The 27,828-nt window shown below is 30.5% G+C and overlaps 4 protein-coding genes across 8 annotated transcripts; 1 reads left to right on the top strand and 3 right to left on the bottom strand.

Annotated features, from left to right (window-relative positions):
- The first annotated feature begins 370 nt into the window (after positions 1-370).
- LOC113865667 (pentatricopeptide repeat-containing protein At1g09820) lies at positions 371-3,110 on the top strand. Its single transcript, XM_027500376.1, has 2 exons — positions 371-782; positions 1,190-3,110. The coding sequence occupies exons 1-2, from the start codon at positions 749-751 to the stop codon at positions 2,905-2,907; spliced, it is 1,752 nt and encodes a 583-aa protein (XP_027356177.1). The 5' UTR covers positions 371-748; the 3' UTR covers positions 2,908-3,110.
- A 408-nt stretch (positions 3,111-3,518) lies between these two features.
- Positions 3,519-10,513, bottom strand: LOC113864579 (tricalbin-3). Of its 3 annotated transcripts, XR_003504884.1 has the most exons (10): positions 9,484-10,513; positions 8,942-9,183; positions 7,972-7,990; positions 7,341-7,546; positions 6,873-6,982; positions 6,690-6,788; positions 4,812-5,259; positions 4,566-4,692; positions 4,336-4,484; positions 4,064-4,230 (listed from the first exon to the last, which is right to left on the bottom strand). XR_003504884.1 is itself a non-coding variant. In XM_027498462.1 (9 exons), the coding sequence occupies exons 1-8, from the start codon at positions 10,296-10,298 to the stop codon at positions 4,604-4,606; spliced, it is 2,028 nt and encodes a 675-aa protein (XP_027354263.1). In that variant the 5' UTR covers positions 10,299-10,513; the 3' UTR covers positions 3,519-3,932; positions 4,566-4,603. The 3 variants fall into 3 exon arrangements, 2 of the variants coding, with proteins under 2 accessions (XP_027354263.1, XP_027354264.1); XM_027498462.1 differs by lacking the exons at positions 4,064-4,230; positions 4,336-4,484 and adding an exon at positions 3,519-3,932; XM_027498463.1 differs by lacking the exon at positions 4,064-4,230 and having other exon boundaries at positions 4,285-4,484.
- Positions 10,514-14,335: 3,822 nt separating this feature from the next.
- Positions 14,336-18,157, bottom strand: LOC113864900 (delta(24)-sterol reductase). Of its 2 annotated transcripts, XM_027499123.1 has the most exons (3): positions 18,094-18,157; positions 16,197-17,468; positions 14,336-15,799 (listed from the first exon to the last, which is right to left on the bottom strand). In XM_027499123.1, exons 2-3 carry the CDS (start codon positions 17,442-17,444, stop codon positions 15,344-15,346), a joined length of 1,704 nt encoding a protein of 567 aa, XP_027354924.1. In that variant the 5' UTR covers positions 17,445-17,468; positions 18,094-18,157; the 3' UTR covers positions 14,336-15,343. The 2 variants fall into 2 exon arrangements, with proteins under 2 accessions (XP_027354924.1, XP_027354923.1); XM_027499122.1 differs by lacking the exon at positions 18,094-18,157 and having other exon boundaries at positions 15,092-15,799; positions 16,197-17,519.
- A 4,767-nt stretch (positions 18,158-22,924) lies between these two features.
- On the bottom strand, positions 22,925-26,389 carry LOC113865592 (uracil-DNA glycosylase, mitochondrial). 2 transcript variants are annotated; one of them, XM_027500264.1, is made up of 7 exons: positions 26,106-26,389; positions 25,819-26,042; positions 25,584-25,742; positions 24,953-24,983; positions 24,626-24,761; positions 24,243-24,326; positions 22,925-23,211 (listed from the first exon to the last, which is right to left on the bottom strand). In XM_027500264.1, exons 1-7 carry the CDS (start codon positions 26,326-26,328, stop codon positions 23,145-23,147), a joined length of 924 nt encoding a protein of 307 aa, XP_027356065.1. In that variant the 5' UTR covers positions 26,329-26,389; the 3' UTR covers positions 22,925-23,144. The 2 variants fall into 2 exon arrangements, 1 of the variants encoding a protein (XP_027356065.1); XR_003505001.1 differs by lacking the exon at positions 24,953-24,983 and having other exon boundaries at positions 23,157-23,211; positions 26,106-26,363.
- Positions 26,390-27,828: the final 1,439 nt, after the last annotated feature.

The following is a 27,828-nucleotide window of genomic DNA, read 5'->3' as shown; positions in this document are numbered from 1 at the left end:
TACATATAGTCAAGATAAAAAATAATTCATATTTTTAAAATTTTAAAATAAAATATTTTTTCTAACATTTATTGTTTTTTTTCTTTCTTTTATTTCCTTTCAAATTAATTATTTTTATTTTTATTCAAACTTCCAAACAATGTCTTTAGTACTCACTCATCCTAAACTTTGTATGTTATTAATTTTTTTTAAAAATTTCACCTAACAATAACAAATAAAGAAAAAATAACTTACTCTTTATTTTCATTTTTTACATTTAATTACCTCTTACATTTTTATTGTTATGTGTAAAACAAGTGAGCCCAAAACAAACACATCAGAGCCCATTTAGAAAATTATCTATATTGCAAATGGACTCGTTAGCAAAAGAATAAGAAAAAGAAGCACGAGTTTCTCAGATCAGAAACGTGTTTTGGGGGTGAGAGAGAGCAAGGCACGAGGGCGTGCAGGCAATGACCTCTGCGGCGCGGTGCAGTGGTGTTGCCGGCGATATTCTTGGTGGCTGACGGTGATTGTATGTGCGCGTGTTTTTGTGTTCACGAGTGAATTCACTTGCATATATCACATGATGCACCCAATCAAAATCAAAATCAAAATGCATTTACAAACTGAAAATAAGGAAGAGAAGAAACTTACCGGTTGACTCAATTGGATTGCTTGCCTTCTTCTGTAGTATTGTGTGTTTCACCTTCGGCGATGACCTCTACTTTTATTAACAGATAATGTCAAGGGAAGTATTCTGGGAGCAATGAATGTAGGCAAACGTATTGGATCTGTACAAGGTGATAAGCTTTTTCTCTTGTACATTATAACAACGTGTCTGTGAAATAGTAAACAATCCATGCGATACAGAGGGCCTTACCCTTTTTTCTCAAATCTTCATATATATTATTGTCATTAAGTTAAATTTTAACTCCATGGTGTCTTTTTTTAATTCATTTTTGTTTGTGTCAGTTCTTGATAATATCCTTAAGTAATGTTGCCACTTTTTCGTTTCATGTATCTATCGTGAATAGTCTGATTGGTTTTATTACTATTACGAATATATTTTATAAACTCAAGAAATGAAAAATATTTATTTGATAATATCCACTGAATCAACATTTTTTGTCCCTTTTGGCATAAACATAACACTCTCCTCATCAGCAGATAATTGGTAATTCAGAATGTGGCTAATTTTTTCATACAGGTCCAGTCTTCCAGTCCTTTAGCTTACCTACGATTTCAGAGCTGTTGAGAAAACAACACTGGTCAGAGCTCAAAGGTCATCTTAGAGCAACCAAACCTGCAATATTTCTTGACCAATTGCTTAATGCAGGGGTTGATTCAGAGCTTGTTTTAAGATTCTTTCGATGGTCTGAGAAAGAGTTCAAGCTTTCATATGGTATTGAAACGACTAGCAAAGTCTTACATCTTTTAGCAAATTCAAAAAGGTACGCTGAAGTCAGGTCCTTTTTGGATGACCTTGTGAAGAATGAGAAACATACAGTTTCTTCTGTTTTTCACTATCTTTTGTTGGGGGGTGATCAATCTCGTGCAAATGCTCTAATAGTTGATATGTTGGTCCTAGCATATGTGAGAAATTTAGAACTCCACTCTGCGTGTGAAGCATTTAGGCAAGCTCGGCATTATGGATTTAAGTTATCACTAAATTCATGCAATCCCTTGTTGACTGCTTTGGTTAAGGAGAATGAAACGGGGGAAATGGAATATGTGTACAAGGAGATGATAAAGAGGAGAATTCAGCCTAACTTGATCACATTTAATATTTTCATTAACGGCCTCTGTAAGGCTGGTAAGTTGAATAAGGCAGAGGATGCTATTGAAGACATGAAAGCCTGGGGATTTGTCCCAAACGTAGTTACTTATAATACTCTTGTTGACGGGCATTGCAAGAAGGGCACTGCTGGGAAAATGTACAGAGCTGATGCCATTTTGAAGGAAATGCTTGCGAATAAAATTTGTCCGAATGAGATTACCTTTAACACTCTTATTGATGGATTTTGTAAGGATGAGAATGTGTTGGCAGCCAAGAAGGCTTTTGAAGAGATGCAAAAGCAGGGACTGAAACCTAATTTAGTTACTTATAACTCATTGATAAATGGTCTATCTAATAATGGGAGGCTAAATGAGGCTTTGGCTTTGTGGGATGAGATGGTTGACTTGGGTTTGAAGCCGAATATTGTTACTTATAATTCTCTTATTAATGGGTTTTGTAAGAAGAAGATGATGAAGGAAGCAAGAAAACTCTTTGATGATATAGCTAAACAAGATTTGGTTCCCAATGCAATAACATTCAATACAATGATTGATGCATTCTGCAAAGATGGGATGATGGAAGAAGGATTTGCACTCCGTAGTTCAATGCTAGATGAAGGCATTTCTCCAAATGTTTCAACCTATAATTGTTTGATTGCGGGCTTGTGCAAAAAACAAAACGTTAGAGCTGCCAAGCAGCTTCTTAGTGAAATGGAGAACTATGGATTAAAAGCTGATGTTGTAACATATAACATCTTAATAGATGGATGGTTCAAAGATGGTGAATCAAGTAAGGCAGAAAAATTACTTGATGAAATGCTCAACGTGGGTGTGAAACCTAATCATGTAACATATAACACTTTGATGGATGGGTATTGTATGGAGGGAAATCTCAAGGCAGCATTGAATGTGAGGAGACGAATGGAGAAAGAAGGGAAGCGCGCAAATGTTGTTACATATAATGTGCTGATTAAAGCATTTTGTAAAAAATGCAAGTTAGAGGATGCAAGTAGGCTTCTTAATGAGATGTTGGAAAAGGGTTTGAACCCAAATCGTACTACCTATGACATAGTAAGACTGGAAATGTTGGAGAAAGGTTTTATTCCAGACATAGAAGGGCACTTGTATAATATCTCTAGCATGCCTTAACATGAACTTGAGATGCTAGATGGAATTTTGTTATTAGTGTATTAATTACTGTTTAGAGTTCAGCTTCATAAAAGATTAACAGAATAGGTATAGTATATATTTTTAAGTTATATCTTATTTTTTGCTGTTTTATCTGGTTGTGCTATGCAACGCAATTTGAACAAATTTTTCATTGAATACATTACGCAACTTCAATGCGTTACGCAACTAAAAACACTTAAACGGAAAGCAATTTCATTATTATTACCAAAACAGATCATCATCGTTATTATACAATACCAAATGAAGCTCCAGTATCGATGATCTTATTGCTCAAGTCAAGTAGTATCTTGATGACTATCGACCCAAAGAGCAAGTATCTCGGTGACCATGTTGTCATTTTAAAAACGACGGTCCAATCATTCATTAAGACATACTCGAGCTTGGAAGAAAGTTAATATGCAGCATGAAGATGCTTAATTAGCTCGATGTAGACATTACTAGTTAAGAACCACCGTTATGATTTTGTCCAGCGATTTTTATCTCACAAACACTAACAACAACAATCAACAACAAACTTATTTGGTAGACACTTATTAGGGTATCTACATCTTCAGAAAGATAGAAATGAAAGAGAAAAATAATAATTTCAATAAATGATGTGACCAAAATAAAGATAGATGAAAAATGTTAAGGAAGTATTGACACTATTTAAATGTCTATAAATTAAAGTTGAAAATAAACTAAGCAATTTTCGACATTTTTCATGTTGTATTTCTTACACGGTCCGTATATAAAAAAATTCCGGTAAGTAAAACAAGAAACCTGTTTTTCTATTTTATTATTGCCGGGTATAAAACAAAATGCTTGCATATAGACAATTAATCCAGATTTAAGCTGAATTAAATTTGTGGCTCTCACAAAATGAAGCCAAAAATCATCCGCCGCCGGTAGATGCTTTTCTCCGTCAGAAGCACTCACGAATATACAAACACTATATACTAGTGGATAAAATAAAAATTATCTAACTGTATCTACTGCCCAACCTGCCACGAGAAAGAGAAAAACTAGAATTAGCATCTTTTGGCGGCAACCCAATACGACAAGTATGAACATAACCTGTGAGCAGTTAATTTACATTGGGAAATGCTCAATGATCTGACATTATTACCCATCTATAATACTACCTCAATTCTGCTCTGTACATACAACTTTTTGAGTCTTTATAATGTGTATTTGAAAGTGCAGTCCATCAGTGCAAGTTGAAGCTTTTTATACCTCATTATTTTATTTCCATTAAAAGATATTTTCATCTAACATTCTATCTAGTAAACTTACGTTGTACTCTACCGAAAGACTAACCAAGTAGAAGCCGTTTATACCACATTAATTTATTTCCATTAAAAGATATTTTCATCTAATATTCTATCTAATAAACTTGCATTGTACTTTACCGAAGAATAAACAAAGACAACTAGCCAATTGTAAAACCATATAAAACAAAATGAAGTTTTTCCTCGAAAGGAAGGCTTGGACATTAAGAAGTACTACAAGGCAAGCACCAGAATAGATAACCAAGCACGATAGATATAATTCAGCTGGACAAAACACAAGAAAAAAAAAAAACATACCGCTAATATAAAGGAAAAATAATGGCATCTTTGATAATAACTACTTACACTGAACCAGGATCAATTTCAAGCAACAGAAGACCATCTTAAGGATTGAAGAGACTTGAACCGCCAATATTGAGAGCAATTAGTAGTGATATGCTAGTAATCACAGCAAGCCAAAATAAACCTGACCCTGCAATTGGAAGTTTTATTTGTCATCATGAACACAGGATTTTATTAAATCTTATAAACCTTCAAATAACACAACACATATTATAGAAGGTTCAATTAAAAATCATAAGACAATGATACCTCCAGAACCGTCAGAATTATCCAAACCAGAAGGAATTGATTCAGCATTGGGAACCGGAGATTTTGACACTTTAGACCCAGTACTTGAGCCATTATCCAAAACTTTGCTAAACCCTGTTTCAGATGCTACTATCCCTTGAAATTCTTCACTAACAATTAATGCAGCCAAAACATCCATAAATGACTCTTTATCTGTTTCATACACAGTCTCTCTTTCATCCTTCTCATTAGTGACATTTGCTTCTGAATCAGACAACTCATCATCTGAAGCATCAGTGTAAATGGAATCCAACACAGTTTTGTCATCTTCCTCATCCTCCACATATGCTTTATATGTTAGCCGAAGTAATATCTCCCCAGAAGAGCGCTTTCCCAAAACTCCCCAACCTCCTTGCAAAACCACAATTCTGTCTGTTGGTACGGTGTCTTTAAGAGATCCCAAATCAACCTGAACATTTTCAATTAAACATAAACATAGGGCAAAATACAAAATTAACTCAGAAATCCCCACATATTTTAATTTTTTTTATTTAACTTCAATACAAATATTCAACGTGAAAGATAAAATTTAGTACAATCATACATAAAAAACAAAAGAAATTTTTTTTTAAAATAGACTTGATAATTAACTTTCATTGTACTGCACTTATTCAACTTTTATGCAACAGATTGTTATATATATATATATATACATACATACATACATACATACATATATATATATATATACCAGATCAAAATAGTATGATATTCCAAGGGAACAACACAACAATAATTCTCATGGCCTAGCAACAGCATAAATGGTGGAAACAAAGGCCAGTAAAATGAAGGGAAATGACAGACAAATGTCAAGTTTTGCCAACATCCAGCCATTGGCTTATGAAGTATAGCAATATTACAAGTTACAACCAAGTGAACCAAAAAATTCCAAATACACATCCATTTCTTATACACTCCAAAACATTAAGTGTACCTATCATTGGAGAAGTTAGTCCAAGTAACATAAAATATAGTGAATCTACAACCACTCCTTCAATAACATCAAATAATTTATGTATCTACACCTAAAAAACCCACCAATTCCATCTAAAAGTAATCTCAATCATATACAATCACCAATTCCAATTAGGTTTGTTCAGCTAAACCCTGTTCAACTCATTAAGTTAAGCCAATTTCATCCCAAAAATTCATAGAGCTCCATTAGCACTAGATAAACACTGCTGATCATAGTTAGCATCCAACTGGATTTATGTTAGCATCCAATTGTAAGGTATGAGACTTGAGTACCACATTGGAAGTATGAGATTCTAATGTGAAATTTATAAGGTGCTGGGTTCTTCAACTACACCAACTAGCTTTTGTAGTCTGATTTTCCCAAAGTTTTATGAATTGATATAAGAGTCTTCTACATGTCTCTTAGCTACAAACAAGTGACACAGGTGGTGACATTGGCATTGGCACATTGCAGTGTTCACCTGAGACTAACTAAAGGGATTAGTGCATAGCTACCCCACATTGGTGTTAGGTCTGTGGAGTGTGGTAGAATGTTTAGATCCAATTGTAAGGTATGAAACTTAAGTCCCATATTGAAAATATGCGATTCTATTGTAGAGTTTATAAGGCCCCAGGTACTTCAACTACAATGGCTAACTTTTGTAGTTTGGTTCTACCAAGATTATTCATCGGAAGACACATCTTTGCTATTAAGCTACCAAGTAGCAATAAAAAGCGAAAAGATTGACTGGAAGCTAAAAAGCACAATCTCAAACAAATACCCAAAGCTAACAGTGTTTATATACTAAGAAAGAAGAATAAAACTATTAGAAAACAGGAAATAAATAATCAATAAATAAAATTGATATAACACATAATGCATACCTCTCCGGTGCCAATGGTCAAATCTACAAATCCTAAAGCGTCCTTTACTTGGATGAATAATTTCTGCTTTTTAGGGTTGGAAACAAGCATATGAAAATCCTGTAGAGCTAGAACACGTGAGTATGACAAAAAATATAGAAGTGGCATCCCAAAAAGATGAATCAGGAAATCCAAAAATGACACCTGATTCCAAATTGGCATTCCAGGGGGGCCAATTACTGTAGTTTGACTGTTCTTTTTGCTGCGTATAACCTGATTTCCAACGCTAAGAATAACATAAGGATCTGTCTTGCCTGGAAAAATAGCAGAAATAAATATAAGGCAGGTAATAGGGCATATACATTGTACACTATTTCATAAGAAATTTTTATGTTGAAACTAAAACTGGTAAGCAAAGAAAACCAGATAGGGCAAAAAAATGGAGTACAAATAGCCAAAGCCTGCTTTTATGGTCAACAAATTATACTATCAGTATACAAAAATCATATCTTTTCCATTGGAGACTATTAGAGGACAAAACAAAAAAATATGTTCACGGATCATAAATTAGAGAATAGACTATAAAATAAAAATCTATTAAAATAAAAAAGAATGCACCAAAATAATTAAAAAGAATCACTTCAAAGCAAATATAACATGATAGAATTTTACCATAGAAAATATAAGAAAGCTTTCGAGCATCCACCAGAGTAACAGATAGTTCACCAACAGAATCCTTGTTTCCTTCTTGCATTGCTCCAGATTTAACATCATCAGCAACTGGACCAACAGCTTTTCCCTTTTGGAAATCCAAAACAATTTTCTTGGGGCGGACAAATAGTCTAGGTAAATCTTCAGTGAGAAGTTTTGTCAAAAACCTACACAAGAAAAGCCAGAATAATTACATTACAGTCACTGACAGGAAAAAATTTACACAGACAACATCATGATAACAAATCCATAAAGATGAAGAAAGCTTGTAGATTAAATTCAGAAGATACTGAATGTTTTAAAGAATGATTCACATTAATATTATTATTTTACAGAACAATTACTGCTAAAGACAAACCAAAGTAAAGTACATCTTCAAAAAAAAATTATAAACATTTATTGTCAACTTAAATAAATATTTAATTTGGAGTAACAAAAGCTTCCCAAGTGTTGTGCCTTTCCATAATTAGTAACATAGTACTCTATAAAAAGTATCACCTTCAAAATGCATTCAGACAAGTGCACAAACATAAAGCTTCACAAGCATCAAATGCAATGAACTTATAACATGAAGAAGATAAAAGGAACTTACATTGAGAGAACTGGAATTGCTGACCATGCCAATGATGCACAAGAGAAAAAAACAACATAGATGTCAGCAACAATATTTCAGATATTTTAAAAGTTATATATGTTTAACATGCAAGGAGACTACATGTTGTCTTTGTCTTTGACCTACCAAAAAAATAAAATAAAACTTTGTCTGTAATTAAAATTAAAATGACATTTAGGAAAGACACGACATTAGATATAAAATCATTCACAAGCCTTCACCTAATAGTTTAAGCTTTAAGTAGAGTTGGTTCTTTACATGGTATTAGAGCTTCTGTGACCAAGAGCTCCATAATTTGATTCTTGTCGCTCCCATTCTTCTGAAAGAATTTGAAATTCAGCACAAGATATGTGGGTCTATGCATTGTCCACAATTTAAGTCCGAATGGCTCTTGCATTACAAGGGGTGTTAGATATTCAAAAGCCTTCACCAAACAGCCTAATTTTTGGGGAGAGTGGGTTCTTGGAACTGTAAGTTGGTGATGGATGGGAAGTATACAGGAGTTTACTGGTTAAATTTATTGTCAAGGCTTCAAATTCACAAGTTAAGAAGAGAGATCCAACTAGTATTTACAACCATTTAAAATAATTATTCCAACTGGTATAGAACTCTTTTCAACACCAATGGTCATGGGTTAGTCCATAGTCAAAATATGGTGGCGGCTGCCCTCAGTGAATTGACACCAACTAACTCATTTATACAGAGGCACAGAGCAGTGTCTCATGATTTTAAGAAGTAAGATGACAATCACTTGTATAAGAAAATTGCCTAAACAATCAATAATAAGCCTTGGGGCAACCTTTTTGTTAATTTTCCTATAATTATCCACACTTTATTTTGTTTTTATAATCAAAGTTCCTAGAAAACAGTACTTTTGCTTACTGATTCATTCAGATCCTAAGTATATAAAAAGAATATAAATTCTTAGATCTATAAAAGTATGACATACCCATTAAATTGAACAGTCGGAATGGAGAAAGTTCAAACTTGATTTTAGGAAGTGAAACAAAAGCCCATGAAACAGCTCCCACCCAAGGTTCTGTGGGTATTAGTCTTAATTTTACCCAAAGTTCACCATCAATGTCAAAATCTCGAACACCGACAGGTACAACAATTGGAATGATACCAAATTTCAGAGAAAGCATTAACAGCATCCGAGCGCCACCAGTATACCGAAGGCCTATCTGGTACCTGGATAAAACAAAGGGAAATTAATTGCTTCTGTAAATAATATGATACCAAAATCAAAAACAACTATACAGCTTTGGATCTCAGGAAGATAAATCCAGAAGTAGACAAACAAAATGCTCCATACTCCAAACTGGTCCATACTAAAAATGAACAAGATATAACCAGTAAAATTACCAAACAGTAATTGAAATTCAATTGAAACAAAAATAAGCAAAAACGTTGACTTAAATACTTGTTAGCCAGCAAAACATTTAACTCGAACTATTAATAAAGCACATGCACAAGAGAAGCAAAACTTACTGCAAATCGTTCACCCGGCGAGAAGTCCTGCGTTCAACATTCCTAACAGACAACGGCTCATCCCCTAAGGAGAACTGCTTAATCTCAACCCTCTGCACATAATCAGGCTTCTTCAGGTTATCAATAACAGGCTGAAGCAACCCTATGATCCAATTCTCAATCCCACCTCTATACACCTTCCACAACTTTCCCAGCACCATATTCACCCATTCCACCGACTCTTTCCTCTGCAAATCCTTTTCCAAAAACAAGGAGAAGCTCGTGGGAACCTGTGGCCACACACCACGCAACCTATCTTCACTGTTAACTTTGTTCCTCCTCCTCGAAGTCCACAATTTATCAAAAACAACTCCAACGAAGAAAAAAAACACGAACAAACCAACCACGTTGCGGTTAATCGGAGGCGATGGAATTGGATGTATAACCCCTAATTGCGTTCTAAGCTTATCTACAATAGGATCTTCTTGGAATCCGGTGAAGTTGGAACCTAATTGAACCGGTGACTCTTGTGATTCGCGGTCGTTCACACTCTCCCCCTCGAGTTCGTTCGATACTCGTCTCAAAACGAAACTTCTGGCACTCCTCCTGGCGGAATTCCCGAAGTCGCCGTTCCAATTTCTGTTGGAAGAATCTGTGGGAAGTGCGCAGAAACGAACGGTGCATTTTCTTCGGAATTTGCGATAGCCAAAATTGGCAATTAAGCGTTTCCTCCTTCTTCTGGATAAGGGGAATGTAGCGAGTTCATTGTTGCAGGGACAGAGGGAAGAGAGAATGGGAGAGAAAGTGGAAGAAGAAGAAGGTTGTTGAAGAATCATCTAGAATACGAATTTGAAATAGCATCGTCGATTGAAAACATTAATGAATGAATGAACGAATAGTAGAAGTTGTGCTAGCGTGAATGTAACCTTGAAAGCTTAGGGTGCCGAGGAATGCGAGTTGAAAGTTCCATGAAATGAATGAAAGAAAATTTGAAGAATACAAAGACTCGTTCGTTCGATTTATGATTGTGGAAATTCCAAGCTAGATTTATGGCCTCAGAATCAGGACAACGTGGATTATCATCAACTCGGGAGGGAGAACTGGGAATACACCTCCACTTCTGCTTTTGCATATTTCTTTCCTCTTTTTTTAAATTTGTTAAGAATTATGCAGTAAATATATCGTTATGTTTTTTAAATAAACATTAACTAATATTTTTAATATTAAGTTTTTAAGTGTCTAAAATTTTTATTTAAATATTTAAAATTTATTTTAATTGTTAATAGATATTTTTGACATTTTAAATTTTTTAATAATTTTTAGTTGTTTTATTTCAATTTTTTATTTTAGTAATTTTTCAATATTATATTTTAATAATTTTTATAATTTTAATAATTTAATGTATTATTTTAAATATTATCATATAAAGTTTTTAAAAACTCCATCTGTATGTTATGGTGAATAAGAATATAAAGAATAACAATTTTTTAATAGAGTTATATTTTAAATCACTTAAAGTTGAAATTTAAAATTAAATTAAAACAATTTCCACCAACCGACCTAGAAGCATTGTGGTGGTGTTTTTTTAGGACACGTTGAATTGTTTTCATGGAATTCGAGTGAATTGCTTTTTTTTTTTTATTTAATTTCATTTGTTATCTATGTTAAATAATTATAAAAATATTATCCTGTTTTTTAAGATGTATACGAAAAAATTATACTTTTATCATTTTAGACTATACGGATAAAGAATTTAAAATAATATTATAATTTAATAAAAATAGAGTTAAGATAGCATCTTTATAACTATTAATAAAAACACAAAAATAACTTTATTTTGTTACACTTGTCAACGTTTACGCACGTGGGTCGGAGGTTGGGAGGCTCGGAGCCAACGCGCTTGCTTCAGTTGCGGTCTTTTCTTTCGATTCTTCGTTGTTAATGATTTCGTTTTCCTCGTGACTTTTCTTTTTGTTCTAATAATTATGAATATGCAAAACGTGATTAGTTTCAAGATTCGTTATATGTTTGACCGTACAGCGAGATTTATGTAGAATTGATTAATTCAAATCTTAATTCATAACAATGACTTGTGCCCAATATATATATATATATATGACAACTCATGCAGACTATATGATAAAAATGAATGATCCTCGGATTAAATTGTACTTTAAACAACTTTGTTTTCTTTCTCAAATCTAAACTCTAAATTTCATTTATTCACTTGATATAAATCATTTCTCAAAATTTAACTTGACATTTTAAAAGCCTAACTTAAATTGAAATCACATTTAATAAATCTTTCAATAGCTTAACAAAACTATTGCTGAATAGCTGAACTTTTAAACATGTTTAATAACTTAAGCCTTTAAATAGATACTAACAAACATATATTAGATATAGGCTATTTATTATTGATCTAAAATTATATTAAAAAAATTACATAAAACTTTTATTAAATTGCAGTTAAATAGAATGAAAATAATTTGACAATTCTATAATCTTAAAAAATTAAAAAATCTCAAGATAAAAATAAATCATATAACTAGATAAGGTAATAAGTCTATATTTTTTAAGTGTTTGTATAACTTAATTTTATACATGTGACTCTTATTTTATGAAGTTTTTAGATTAATTTCATTATTACTTATTGTAATTTAATATAAATTGATAATTAGAAAGTTACATTGTAATTAGAAGAAACTTGATAACAACTAGAATCATATTTAACTTAATGAATACCTTATTTAATAGTCAGTTTAAGAGTGTTTTATGATTAACTAAGAAAGCTGTTGTAATAAATTAAAAAAAATTTAAAGGTTTATAAGAGTGAATTTGAAATTTAAATTTAATAACAAAATAACATATATTTTTTTATAGATAGGTCATATCTTTTTTTAGAGATAAAAATATATTTTTTAGAAGGTTAAACTATAATTTTTGAAAGTCAAATAGTTATTTATTTATTTTTATAATTTTATAGCATACATAAAGGATTTTACAGGTTAGATACAAAGACAAGTTGACACACTTTTCCTAAGTGACTTTTAGAGTTTTTTAGGAGTAGAGGTAATTGATGAAAATTTGAATACTTTTCTAAAGACTAAATAAGTAATCTGTAGCATTTTTTGAGAATAAGAAATGTTTAATCTATTTTTTCTTTAGATCCTTTTAGTTTATATTTTTTTTAATGAACATTAATTTCTTTACCATTATTTTTTCTTCTTATTTTATTATGAGTAGCTAAATATATAACTATAATGTATTCTTTGCATACTTTATGTAATAAGTATTTTTAATTATAATTATAATTTTTTTTTTAGATTAGTGTGTTTGTATTTGTATGTATTAATTTGGTCATTCTTAATATATTATAATTGATTGCATAGTAACAATCATACCACATATAACCAATAAAAGTATAAGGTAAAACAAGATAAAGAATTAAATAGATCAAACTTAAAAAAAATTTATTGTTATTAAATTAACAAACTTACAAATTTTTTAAATTTTGCATATTTCATTGTTTGCATAATATCCGTAGGATAATATTACTAATAAGTTAGATTAAGAGTTTCAGAATATGTCATGTAGTATTAAGAAGAGAAACGCTAATAACACATTCTCAAATATACTTTTTATTAAAAAATATTAATTTAGAAATAAAAAAGGATGAGAATTTTTAATAAATTTTAGTACGTTGCTGGCATTGCTCAAGTTAAGAATTGATTTTTATCGCCAAATCTTTCAAATCCATAAGACAGCACTGGAAATTCGTATTAAAAACAAATCCAGCTATTTGTTATATACATCAAAAAGTGATTCACGGTGTATCAACCACAAATTAAAAATGTACTTAAAAATCTTTAGTTAAAAAAAAGTTAAACTTTAGATCAATTAAAAAACGTTTTACACTTAATAAGTTAGTAAAATAAATAACACAATAATATTATTGTTAGTATTATTTTAAGCTTTAAGTATGATTTTAGCTTATCACACTATTCCCTTGCAATATTGCTCCTGCAGATGTGTAGTAAATTTTTCCGTTTCAGCTTGTGTGATATATTTGTCACTAATAATAGTTGAGACACTCTTTTATTTCATTTAAGCTTTATTACCATCCATTTTTCTTGTTTTGTATGATAGGACCATGATAATTAAACCATGTAAAAATAATAATAAATATATCAATTAAATTTTAAGTAATTCAAAGTCCTTTCAACTTTATTTTTTTTTATCTTATTTCTTTTTAACTAATTCATCTCTCTCTCTTTTTCTTTTTTCTTTTTTTTTTAAATTTCAGGAAATAAAGTATGTGACCCACAGACCATCTGAGAGTTTTCTCACAATCTAAACATGTGCTACTATTCTTTGCCACGGTTCTAACAGTAGGAGCGGAGCTAGAATATTTTTGTTATTGTATTATTGAAAAGGTAATTAAATTAATACAATTTTAATTGTATATTTTATCATTTAATAAAAATTAATGTGTGATTTTTGTTTCTTAGTAATTCTTTGTTTAAATTTAGTCTTCCATTTTTTAAGTCACTGTCAAATTCTTAAGTTATTTTTCTTTTACACAATCATTATATCCTTATTTATTTGTTTAAATAATTAAAAATTAATAACATGTTTGAGATTAAAAGAAATATTGTTAAAAGTTTCAAAATTAGAAAGTTGAATGATTTTTATATAAGACGTGATGTTAAAGTTTTACAGATGATTAAGATTTTCTAATTTAGATAAAACATAATTTTTTAATTGCTAATTTTTTACTAAAAAATCAATAAAAAGATTCATTTTAGCAATTAAAAAAAATAAATTTCAAAATATAAATCATTTCAAGCCTAAAGTATAGATTATTTGTAATGAAAAGGCAAAATTATATATATACACACAAAAGTACTCAAGTCTTGACCAATAATAGGCCAAAAATCATTGAAAGGTGATGTGGTAGTTTCCGACAGTTATTTTAAGTCTGGGGAATAATGATCTCTAACTCCAGAGTACCTCAAGCAGTACATAGCTCAGTCCCTGACTAAACGTAAAGCTCTTTTCTACGTCACCCTGCAAAGTATCGCCATCAGGTCCATTCTCCTTCGGTATGGGCGATTCATAAATAATTAATAATCGTATATCATAAATACTGTGGCAGGACCATTTGATCTGAGCATTAAATGTCAAAATATAAATGAGTAAAATCGTTGAAAGTGGAATAAGATTTTCCTGTCCAGACATTGACAATCATTAAATAATTAAAAGCAAATATATATTAAATAAAATGTAAGTTACTTTATTTAAAAATCACAGAAAAATACATTAATGACATTTTTTAATAAACTTTTTATTTTTAATTTATCATCCAATGTTTTGAGGTGCTAGCTAAGATTTGCTAATAAAATGAATCATTCAAACTCTATGCATGTTCATCTCACCCATTGATAGCAAGACTATAAATTAAACCAAAGACTACATTAGATGGCAGGTAAATTTCAAGGAATCAAATGCCACAGGACCAGAGTACATGTAAAAAACAAATGCCATAGGACCAGAGTACATGTAAAAACCACATGATTCACAATGCATGTACGGGCAACCGCAGTGCACCGATACAACAAGGCTAGGCAGTTGCGCATCTGCAGATGCATTGATATTTGAACTGAAGAATTTCTCGAATACACTAGCAATTTCAGTCTAACTAGTTAAATCATCATGTCAAGTCCACATAATTTAGGAAAAGATACTGGAAACTCCAAAACAGTATTCCGCAACTAAGGCAACCTGAACCCAAAGATTAAAAGAAAACATAGGCAAAACCATATAAATTCAGAAACAAGATGCAATGAAATTCTACCATCGGTCAAACCAAAATTCAAAATCAGTCTACTGGTTGATCAACTTCTGCATATGCAGTTTCAAGGTGAGCTTGCTCTGCTTCTTGTACCTCCTTCTCAGTTTTCCTGCCCTTCTTTGATTTGTAGTATACACTCATAAAGGTCCCGACAGCTCCATACTTCCTCCTACAATTCTCATATAGACCAGCATCAAACATCCTCCAGAAATTTTTCTCAGACAGCTCAGACACAGCATACTGTGGCTGAAAACCATGATTTTCAATCAACCAGTTCTCCATTTTACGCACTGCTTCTGCACCATCAAATACCTCACCCCTAAGAACAGGACCTGGTGCATAGTAAACTCCAACATCTGTGTACATTTGAGCAGTTTGGGTGTCTCCCTGTCTGCGATGTAGTTCAAAACCTGGCTCTGGATAAATCGTAGTTTTGATGGGCAGCTTGAACAGTTTGTGTGGACACAGCCAAATGGGGTATAACTGATGTATTAATGATAAATAAAGTAAGAAACAAAATATACAATTGCACCAACGAAATTATACAAGAAAACTAAATTCCAGAGACAACTAACTAATATATCTGCATAGGTTGAAATAAAACAGGCAACATTTGTAATAAACTAGTACTATTCAAACAAATTAGTAATATTACTACATTGAAAAAGTAGAATATGCATTTACTTAAATTTTCTCAAATGTTAGAGCATGGAAATTACTTTAGAACATATTAAACAATGAAAATGGGTTTTCATTGCAAATCAACCACGAGAGTTGAGCTCAACTTATTATTATAAATTAGAATGTTAAAATATTTTCCCTTGTACAAAATACTGAAGAAATAATGTAAGACTCAAGGTTGGGTAAGAGGAAAATATACCTCCATCTCACGGTGAACCCATTCTAATGCATCTCCCACCTTGTACAAAGGAACAAGCATGTCCTGGATGACATGCATTTCATGGTAATAGTTTCTTATAGCTTCACCTTGAGTTGCCTTGAGGAGAGAAACCTTAGGTGGCATCAACCAACCAAGCAGAAACCTAAACCAGCATTGATCAGCAAATGGGAGGATAAGCTTTCCCTCCCAGTACAAACACCTTGTGTGCCTGTGATAATATTCTCTGGTAGGAATGTATTCTACAAACAATCCTTTCTTCAGAGCAGTCTCTGCATGCTGATAGAACCAAGGTTTAAACCACCATCCTACACTGTTGATCTTATTCCCCTTCTTCTTGGCCTCTTCTTTTGAAGCATATCTCCCGGTCATCATCACAGCTTGTGTAGGTGAATAAATCATTCCTTCAACAAAGTCTGGAACCTTTTCCTCATTATCCTGGTCTCCATCCCTGGGAGCAAAAGAATCACAATATGCCTGTGCAATATCTTGTAGGTTACCAACAACAGGTTGGTAGGTTAGCTTCATGTACTCCTTAATGTGGATAAGTCTGATCTCAGCAGCAACAAGAAGCCCAAGTGTTCCCTGAGACCATGGAATAGAATAATATAGATCAGAGTACTCATTGTCTTTGGTGGCTCTAACAAGAGTGCCATCTGCCAACACAATTTCATAGGCCACCACAGTATCAGAGAACAGGCCATATTTGTGGGAGCTTCCTTCAATCCCATAGCCATTGATGAGACCACCAACAGTGAGATCATCTAGCTCTGCAACTACAGCAAGGGAAAGATTCATAGGAACAGTCACCCTAGAGATCTGCCCCATGTTGACTAGGGGCTCCACTCTTGCAATCATTCGTTCTCTGTCGATGTCAAGAATATTCCGGAAAGCAGACAAATCAACTTCAAAATGACGAGCTCTCTTGTAGTCAACATTTCTCATCCCAACTGCAATCCAGGGCTTACGAGCAGTACAGACAAGACCATCCTTTGATGGGTTCCTCTGTTTAAGCCGTTTGATAACCTTCTTGACATTCTCATCATGTTGCTTCTGACGCGTCTTAAAGGACTTCCACTCAGATCTCACGTCACCAAGGTAAGTGAGGAAATAAATTGTGAAGGAAATGGGAAGGACCACAAAAATAACAATTATCCATCGAAACTGAACAAAATAGTCCACCCAAACCTTCTTCCTCTTCGGGCGCAAGGGAGCCTCAAGATCCGACATTGTTGAGATTATATCCTCCTGCTCCTGCATGAAATATTAGAAAGCAACCTCTCAACAGTTATCTACGTACATAAAAAAAAAAAAAACAAAAACTAGATTCTGACTTAGTAGAACAAAGAGAAAGAAAGACAAAGCTAAATTGATTCAGTGTACAAATTATTATCAGACCAGAAAATACAAAAATACAGAAACAGAAAAGTAAAGGCCAAAAAAAAAAAAGATTTAACACAAATTCCTCAGGAATTGTAACTGGGATTATAGCTCTAAAAATTATCAATAAATAATCATATGGACAAACCAGCCACCAAAAGTCGTCACAGAATGCTAGGTGTTTGAAAAAATCTAAAATAAAAACAGAGGTCGTTGCATGCATACAAAAAAAGGTAGATAATCGAAAAAATTGTCAAAATCCAGCAGTAGTTAACAAAGATCTGAGATCCACTTTGAGTAAATGTAAATAGAACGCAAATCCACCTAGAAACAAAGGTGACCAAAGAAAACAAAGGAGCAATTTGTTTGTTTGACTAAAATCAAATAGGTTAAAGTATAGCCCAAAGAAAATAGCAAGATTATCGTTAGAGAGTGAAACTAGAAAAGAAGAGTAAGAAGAAAGACGAAGAACTCAGGATTAATGGTTTAGAGAGAGTACCTGAGAGTGAGGCTTCAGTTTCCGCTGAAGGGAATGAGTGATGGAGTAGAGGGTGAAGTGGGGTTTTATGTCAGTCTGGGGGCGTTTCCACTTTCTCGCCTCATACCCCGCTTCTAGGTAATTACAATTACATCCTTCCAAATTAGTAACCATTTTTTGTGTGTATATATATATATATAAACATGTCTTTTAATATATTTAAAATTATTATTTATTTTTTAAGTATATATAAGACTCATTAAATTTTAAAAAATATATTGTATAATTTTTAACAAAATTTATTTAATAATAATAAAATACATACTGATAGTAATTTTTTACATCATCATATACAATGACTAATATTGCATATTAATATGAAGTTACATGAAATGATATATAAATTATAAAATTAAAAACATTTATTATTGATTTAAAGTTAAATCAATTTATAAAGTATTTAAATTAAGAATAAGCACATTTTTAATTTTTTATTATATATTATTTCCTTCAGTTTAAAATATTATTTTTTAAACTTATAATTTTCTGTAAGTTAATCAAATCTCCTCTGTTTATTTTTCGTTTACTCTCAGTGTTTAAATAGAATATTATGGATGCGTATGGTTTTTACATGATCACGTGGTGATTGATTAAAAAAATGGACAATAGTTATTTTTTATATTAAATATTTAATTTCTTAATTTTTTTTTCAGATTCTTTTTATCTATTTCATTTTTAATATATATTTAAGGATATAAAAAGTAATAAAAATAGCAATTTTTTATTAGAAAATATAATATTTGATATTTTTTATTAAATCTTATACTTTTTGGTAAAGAATATTTATATAAATACTATGTAATGCTAGACCGGTTAGAATCTCAATGCAAGTGGGCCCACCAAACCAGATTCCATTGGCCTTCACGTCTTTGAATCACGTGAAAGTTTCCCACTCCCATGTGAGTTGCAGACAGTCTGACATTGTTTTTATTGAAAACTAATGTAATTAATATTTTTTAAGACTCTATTTAAAGTTTAAAAATAAACAGTAATAAAGAGTTATCGTTTAAAATTTTAAAATATCGAAATGTTATATTTTTAAAACTTAAATTTACAAAAACATCCTATGAAATTACCCTTGATTTTTCCCCCCTACTAAACACTATCGTTACGTAAATTCTGTGTTTAATTCAATTGCTTCTTAAAAGGTCCAAGTCCGACATGTTTTTCAATTATTTTTCTCATAAACATAAAATAGAAAACTGAGATTTTATATACATATATAATATATATAAAGACCTGGCCATAAATTTAGAGCGATAATATCAATGACAGAGGTTCGTAATCTGTTTTATTACATACAGAGGTTAGTTTAATTTTTTTTTAAGAGTCAATAAATAAATTTCAATAAAAAAAAATTAATATGTAAATAATTAAAATTAAAAGTTATATAATTATTAAAAATTTTGATTTTTTAATATATATATATGTGTGTGTGTGGGACCATTGTGAACCTCTCCCAAGAATCAGTTGAACAATGACGGGCCAGTTTGTTAAAATAGAAACAAGAAACAAGAAACAGCGGAATTTCTGCCTACTGAGCAGCGATTTTTACTTTCACAGCTTTCTATTGCACATGTTCAAGATTGTCTTTACCCGTCGTTACTTACAATGATAACCATTGTTCTAAATATGCAAGTTAAACAATAAATTAATATAATACTTTTAGCAAAAATATATTAATAATATTAAAAATATATAATTATTTAAATAATATATAATTCTTTTAATATATTTTATCACTATTTTAATATTTATGAATTATCAATTTATTAACAAAAACATCATTTACTATTAACTTCGTCTGCGAATATTCACACAACCTTTGCAGTTCCTTGCTGTCACTTGGGCAACCACTTGACCTGTAATTTAATTTCCATGTTAACTACCATCCATCAATTCCTGTTTTTAAAAACAAACTCACAGGAGCTAATATTATAATTTGCTTTCAAACATTACACAAGCATGTGTAGAATTTACAAATAATTGTTATTTATATTTTATTATTTAAATTAATTTTTATTAATATTAAATGACTTAAAAAATAAATAAAATTTGGACTCTAATTTACTAATTTATCTAAGTTGCTATGGGTAGTTTTTACCCATTCAAAGTATTCACAGGGAAAAGCATGTGCAAGAAACGTTTGAAGAGAAAATGTTTATAGAGAGAAACATCAGCAAAATATTGGAAGCAATGGTGTATGCCATTATTGGGTCACATCAACTCACGTGGATTCCACTCCTAGTTTATTGTGGTACGAAAAGAAAATCTTAGATATATAAATATTACGCTCTGAATTACAATACTACAAGTATCCATGGATTTCAGTTTAGCATAAGCATTTTAAATTTATTTTTACGCTTCAACTTAGTAATTTTATTTTTCTAAATTATACATGTGTAATTAAGATAAAATATTTTAAAAAAATAAATCAAGAAATAAAAAATAAGGTTTAATTTTTTGTATTAATATTAATATTATGTCAGAATTTGAAATTTAAATCTACATTAAGATCAATTATAATTATAATAATATTAAAATTCAGTTTATTTTTAAAAAGATCCTTATAAGTAATAACAGTTAATAATGAACATTAAGAATAATTAAAAAGCTTTGATAACCAACAAACTTTTTTGTGTAGAAAATAGTTAAGGAAATAAACGGATTTTATCAAATCCGTTTAATTTACATACAACATGAAACCTTGAAATTTAACCTCAGATTAATTTTAGTCTTTTATATATTTATTCATCTAGATTTTAAAAAACTCGAATTTGCTTTTACATTGATTGATTAAAGTGTCTAAGCTTAGATTTAGTCTCAAATAACGTGTGAACTTGGACTGTATTTATGCAACACACATCCAAAGCTCAAACTGACATGTAACCATTTTGCCAATGTATATCCAATGTGTTAATGGAGACAAAAAAAAAAAAAAAACACATAAATACAGCTTTTTTAATTTTCATAAAATTAACTATAATTATATTAGACGTATAAAGTAAAAGTCAATATTGTATATTAACTTAAAATTATTTAATACTTTATATATATATATATATATTAAAACTAACAAAATATATGAAAGTAAATTAGTTACATTGCTATAATTATTAAATCTTAAAAAATTTAACATAATTAATCAATATAATATACGACTATAATTCAATAGTTAAACTAAGAAAAATTATATTATATATAAAGTTAATATATATATATATATAGAAGGATTGTTTCACATTAATATAAGTTTGAAAATTCTTATACTCGATATAAAATTTTTATTTAATTTATATATATTAATTATAAAATAATAAATTATAACTCGTTAAATATAAAAAACTTAAAATAAATATAAGAGCTTTTAGATTTGGTACTTATTGTGGTATCAATAAACTTGAGAAGTTATTTTATATCATTTTAAATTAACAGGTTAATTCTTTTAATATCTTAAAGATGATAAGATATTTTTTTAAATAAATCACTAAATCCATTATCTATTCATATGAAATTAATAATGAGATTGTTTCCCATGTAAAAGAGAGTACCAAATCCTCTTAATTGCCCAAGGTAACAGAGATTTTATTTGTAGATCTTACACTATCCTGTTCATATATATATATATATAATACTTTATAATAAAAGCTACTCAAATCTCGTGCATTCAAAATTACATATTGTAACAAATAATTAATTTTTAATTTTTACTATTTATGTATAATTATATATAATACAAAGTTGTAATTTACAACAATAAGAATTCTCACAAAATGTATCTTATGAATACACACAAAACAAACAATCAATCACTTACATAAAAATTAATAAAATATTACAAAAAATTAAATTAAAAAATGCATGCCTTTTTTAATTATAACTACTTATTATTAATTGTTAAGCATTTAAAGCATATATATATATATATATATATATATATATATATATATATATAAAAGGATTTTGTTTACATTGATGTAAGTCTAAAAATTCTTACACCAAATCTAAATCTTTCATTTAACTTATATCTAACGATCAATGAAGTAATAAATTATAACCCGTTAGATGTAAATCAAATAAAAAATTTAAATTAAGTGTAAAAGTTTTTAGATTTACACTGGTATAAAAAGATCCTACTCTTATATATATATAAGCATAACATTTACCACACTTTTGTATTCTCCAAGTGATAAATATTAAACGATATCACATTATCACTTTTAGTTGCTTGTCTTTAATTTTAAAGACTAAATTAACATTTTTCATTTTTCTTTAACGAAAAAAGAAACACTAATAACATAACAAGAAAATATAATTTTAAAATAAAAACTAATCTCATTTAGAAGTCCTTGTTTAATATTGAGTTATATATATATATATATATATATATATATATATATATTACATGGTTTCAAATTTAGATGAAAACAATTGACGTCGGTTCATGTTTGTGAAAATTTCTATAAAATAGTCTCTTCAGTCCTTTTTATAAAAAACAAAATGAAACATTTTTTTGATCTTTATTAAAGAAAATAGATTTAAAATGCATTAATTGTTAAAGTTCTTTGATAATCTTCTTTTATTAGTATAATTAAATATATAAATTACTAACTACATTATTTAATATCATAAGTATTTTTAGAATAAAATTTATATTTATGAAAAATATAACATACTTAATTGCTTTTCTTAGTCTTAGTGATTTAACCTTTTATTTCTTATAAAAAAGACCTTAAAAAGTATATTGTTCATTAATATTAAGACAGCATATGCCTGATAACATAGTTAAGTTAAGCCAAATCCTATATTTTAATAATGGTCAGTACTGCAAAGCAGAATCAAGGTAACAACACTGCAGGATCAAACTATCGACAAAAAAATAAAAAATAAAATAAAATATCTGCGTAGATTTAGAAACAACAGAATCATCTTACACCAAAACATGTAGCAGTAGGCTTCAAAAAATGATCCTGATCAAATAAAAAACGCTTGCTTGAAACTCTAGATAAACATTATAGTTGCCAATCTATGGGATCAATCCCCTCTTGCTCCAGAAGTTGGTTAGTGCGAGAGAAGTGCCTGCTCAGAGAAATTCAAATAAACATGACGGAAAATAAGACTGAAGTATTGCTTATATCGATGAAAGGCACATTGATCAGGTCTTTTATAATATAAAGATTAGATAAAGTCTAAGATCTGAGTTTTGGTTAATTCCATGAATCTTTAAGAAAGCTAACCAACAAAATATGGCTCAATATACCAGCGGACCAGATCACGAACCAGCTGTATCACGTCAACCACTACAACTCAGTTTGAGAGTTTGGAAGAAGTGGGATAAGAAGGGTTTGAAAGGCTAGTGGAGGGAGGTGAAAAGGGAGCTAAAGCCCTCTCTTATTTGGATTTTTTTTTTTCTCAACCCCCTTCCCCCAAATTAAGGTTTTGGAAGACCTATAAATTTTTGTTCCTCACTTTCTTTTCTTCCTTAAATAAAACTCAAACAAAGCCTACAAGAACAAATAACAATAATCTTTGTAGTGGTGGACTGTAAAGGCTCAGTGACTGTTACCATAAAAACATATATACAATTAAATCCTACATTGGTTCTGAAATGCTAATAGTGTGCTTAGTTGAGTATGCAATAAGTGCATTTCTAGATGAAAATTGCAAATGAAAAAAAATGACGACGTATTCTAGACTTTTATGGTGTCCAAATATATTTTTCACTTTTCACCTGCTCAACCAAGTACACTGTAAATGTTTAACATTTACAGCCTTCCAGTTTCAAACGTTGAAGACTCCAAAAGGAAGTATTTTGTGACAAACCCTGCCTCTTAAGTTACAAAATGCAAGGTATCAAATAAACATACTTAAACAAGTTCATAGCCAGCATTCGGTGTTGCTTCTATTTCTTCCATTTTAGAAATTCTTCACAATGGCAGTACGTTGACTCGTGCCCTTATTCTTTAACTAAACTTAAACCTTGGTCTTCAATGCTTAGTTGATAAAGTAGACGCACAAAGCAGAACAGTTGGATGTTTGAACATGATTATTTTACTCACTGCTATATTGACATTTGACACAGATTAAATTAGAATGCAAAACCACCTTACCTGCAGCCAAAGAAGCCTCTATTTGCAGACAAACCAGAAGGATGTGCAGCTTTAAGAACATGATGCTTTGTTGCATCAATTAACCTGTGTATATGTCATTCAAGCACAAGTTCATCAACAAGTTTCAAAGAATTTATCCTCCCAGGAAGGAAAGAATCCAAATTAGTTCAAGAAAACCATTTCCGTGAAGAAACTTGCAGTTAATAGACGTATATTTGCATTTTGCAGTAATCAGCTTGTCACCCATCTCTCAAAAAAAATTCTGCAATATTTTATTTTTCTCAAACCAGCTTTGGAAAATTATCAAGGAAAGTATTACAAGCCCGGGTCATTTTTAATGCTTGGTTCCAACAATTTCTATAGTGTTAAGCAATGGGCAGTACCTAGATTTCTCCCGAGCAGAGTTTCCCCACAACAAAAACACAACTCCTTTTTTCTTCTGTGAGATTGTCTTGATAACAGCATCAGTAAATTGTTCCCAGCCTTTTTTAGCATGAGAATTTGCTTGATGCTTCCTGACTGAACTCAAAAAGTGAAATAATAATAATAAAAAAAAAACCACTAGAGGACAATTATAAATCACCAAACAAGTGAAAGACTATTGTATTCATACTAGATCACCATCCAAGAAGTGAAATACAAACAATATGTTACCTATTAAGTCAACAATATCCTTGATTAGAGGTTCACAAAAAATATCAAAATCTAACCTGTAAGAACAGCATTGAGTAAAAGAACACCCTGAAATAAAGATAAAAATTTGATCAGATAACACTTTTCAAAAATAACCATGGGAAGTCACCTATTACTTTAAAATATCCACTCTGATACCACTTGGCATTCAGAAGTCAGAACACTAGTTTAACCAACATCTCAAACCCGGACCATTAAAATATATAAACCATATCACAAAAGATGAATTTAGTGTAGAAATAAAGCTTTCAAAATACAAACAAAATACAATTCACGTTTTATATGACATTTATCATGTACTTAATATTTGGTACTATTGAGGATTTATCAGCCAAATACCTGCAAAAATTAGTTATCCACAGCATTGAAAATACAAATTGATCACCATTATCATTACTTTACAAAGCTTTACAGTCCGCAATTACAGAGAGTATTGGGTGGACAACAGTAAGAAATACAACATGTACACTTATCCCATAGCTTAAGTTGTAGTATTGTACAGTGTAAGAAAGTCAATAAATCCCAAATTCATCAATTTCAGTGGATTCAATTATGGATTCTTACATCTAATGCGTCATTTCCCTTCTGCGATCTTAGGAAAAAAGACCCCCCAAAAGGAAAAAAAAATGCATTTCCATGAGAATGTACCTGCAGGGCCCATTTTTCGAGATTCCCATGAGGTGGAATGGAGCATCCAAGGTCTTGGTGAAGTTCCTTGAATATATTGACCAAACTGGAAGGAACTTTGACTCCTTCAGGAACCGAGAACGAAAGCCCCATTGCTTGACCAGGTCCATGATAAGGGTCCTAAACATTGAATAAGCCCACAGTGAGTAAAAAAAGAGGGTTAGGTAAGGGCACAAAATCCAACAAATAAACCAACCTGGCCAAGGATTACAGCCTTAACTCTGTGAAAAGGGGTAGAGTTAAGAGCGTTGAAAATCAAGTGCGAAGGAGGGTAAACGACGTCGTCGCCGCTGCAAAAATCATTCTCCACAAACTTAGAGAGATTGACAGCATAGGGCTTTTGGAGTTCTCCTGAGAGAGCTTCCAACCACGTTTCCTCCACCAGCAACTCCTCTAGTTTCACGCCTCCTAGTCCTAAACCTGATTATGCGTTTTGATCATAAACGACGCTTCGGAATCCAAAACGACAGAGAATGAGCTTACCTTTGCTTTTGGAGACCCTTTGGACGCAGAGTTTGCGATTCCTCTTGGACTTGGCGAGAAGCTTGTTGTATTCGATGCGGGACTTTTGGAGAACGGAGAGTGTGGAGGCATTTGCATTGGCATTGGCATTGGCATTGCCATTGACATCGTTGGTTGGGGTGAGAGTTGGTTTCAAGCGCTTGGAAACAGGTTCGAACATGTCCATTAGGGTTCGAGAACCCATTTCTTCAGCTTTGCAATGGCGGGAAAGGAAAGAGACGATTGTGTTATGTAATGAAATGACCCCTTTTTTCGAGTTACTCGTTTATAGGTCCTATTTATAATTAACCTGACTATTACAGATGAGATTGTTCTGTTTTGCGAAGTAGTGAAACAATCACTTGATTTACTCTGTTTCACTTTTAAATTTTACATTTTTATCTATTTTTTATTGATTTAATTATAAAATTTCAAGGTAAGAGTTGTTATTTAACAAATTTTTTATTAACTTTTATAATTTTCAAATATTTTATAAATATATATCTTTATATTTATAAAATTTATTTTATTATCTTCTATATATTTTTTATTTTTTGTATATACATTTATTTGTATAAAATTCATAATGCTTAATATATTATTTTTATTATTTTAAAATTATTATAATTTTAATAAATCTTATATTTTAATACATATAAGGTTAAGTTAATTTGTTAAAAAATTAACATTTTAAATAATTTTATTATATATAATATATTCTATATATTTATTTTAAAATAAAATATATTTGCACTTAAACTTATTCGCAAGGTAAACAAACGGGAGTTCTTTTGGGATGATTTGATTGTGTTTTTCTCCTCTTTTTTTTATTATTTTGTGAATTAATTGTTGTAAATGTTTTCGAAAGAAATAAGGAAGATTATTTGGTAATATCATTAAAACACAGTTTTGGTAGTTAGAAAATAAAATAAAATTTGTAAAGCAATAAAAAGTTGTTTTGTTTTTTATTTTTTCTAATACTTGATAAAAGTACACAATTTTTAAAGTATTTTACATGAAATCAATTCACATTAAGTGTGAAACTTAAACAATTGTATCATTTAATATTTTTTACAAAATATAAGTTTCATTAATCCAAGAGTTGATTAGAAAATTCTTAAGTAAATCGAGTTTATAATTCCATAAAAATACTAATAAATACATAATTGTATTATTTTAATGAATAACATGTTCTTACAATATAAATAAATATTAAAACATATTTTATTACAAATATTTAAATTATATAAAATTTTATAGATAAAATTAAACAATTAGATTGATAATTTTTATATTCAATATTAAAAATTATTAAATCATATAAATATTCAAATTTAATAATACTCAGCGTAAAACAAAGTTAATCCACTTCTTTTCCAACTATCTTAACCCATTTCTTAAACTAGTTATCAATCAATGTCCTTCGGGTTTTTCTTTAAAAAAATATGAAAATTGTGTCAGCAACCGTAAAATTTTGGAAGCCATGTATTATGTGGCCATACTTATCTGGAATTGAACTGAAAATTTTTACTTATAAGCCGAACCAAGCTAGATCCAGGAATTCCATTATTGTGTCTAAGGAAAGTGGGTTTCCGAATTTAACAACGGCTACAACATACATCTTCCTCGTGAAGTTTGGCGTTTGTTGTTCCGTTTTGTTATCTACTTATCCTCTACGGTGCTGTTGTAAATTCGATTATAGGCG

Source organism: Abrus precatorius, unplaced genomic scaffold (genome assembly GCF_003935025.1).
Source record: "Abrus precatorius isolate BTA unplaced genomic scaffold, Abrus_2018 Scaffold4, whole genome shotgun sequence".
In the NCBI taxonomy this organism is placed as follows: Eukaryota; Viridiplantae; Streptophyta; class Magnoliopsida; order Fabales; family Fabaceae; genus Abrus; species Abrus precatorius.
This window is presented reverse-complemented; position numbering and strand designations above follow the sequence as displayed.

Coding starts and splice junctions, on each gene's coding strand:
- LOC113865667 (XM_027500376.1), top strand. CDS start 749: ATGAATGTAGGCAAACGTATTGGATCTGTACAAG. Junction 783..1,189: donor ACGTATTGGATCTGTACAAG/GTGATAAGCTTT, acceptor TTTTTCATACAG/GTCCAGTCTTCCAGTCCTTT.
- LOC113865592 (XM_027500264.1), bottom strand. CDS start 26,328: ATGGGTTCTCGAACCCTAATGGACATGTTCGAACCTGTTTCCAAGCGC. Junction 25,743..25,818: donor AGGCTGTAATCCTTGGCCAG/GTTGGTTTATTT, acceptor TTCAATGTTTAG/GACCCTTATCATGGACCTGG. Junction 24,762..24,952: donor ACTCAATGCTGTTCTTACAG/GTTAGATTTTGA, acceptor TTTTGAGTTCAG/TCAGGAAGCATCAAGCAAAT.
- LOC113864900 (XM_027499122.1), bottom strand. CDS start 17,474: ATGCAGGAGCAGGAGGATATAATCTCAACAATGTCGGATCTTGAGGCT. Junction 15,800..16,196: donor GGGTTCACCGTGAGATGGAG/GTATATTTTCCT, acceptor TTAATACATCAG/TTATACCCCATTTGGCTGTG.
- LOC113864579 (XM_027498462.1), bottom strand. CDS start 10,298: ATGATTCTTCAACAACCTTCTTCTTCTTCCACTTTCTCTCCCATTCTC. Junction 9,184..9,483: donor CGCCGGGTGAACGATTTGCA/GTAAGTTTTGCT, acceptor TGTTTTATCCAG/GTACCAGATAGGCCTTCGGT. Junction 5,260..6,689: donor TGACCATTGGCACCGGAGAG/GTATGCATTATG, acceptor GAAAATGTTCAG/GTTGATTTGGGATCTCTTAA.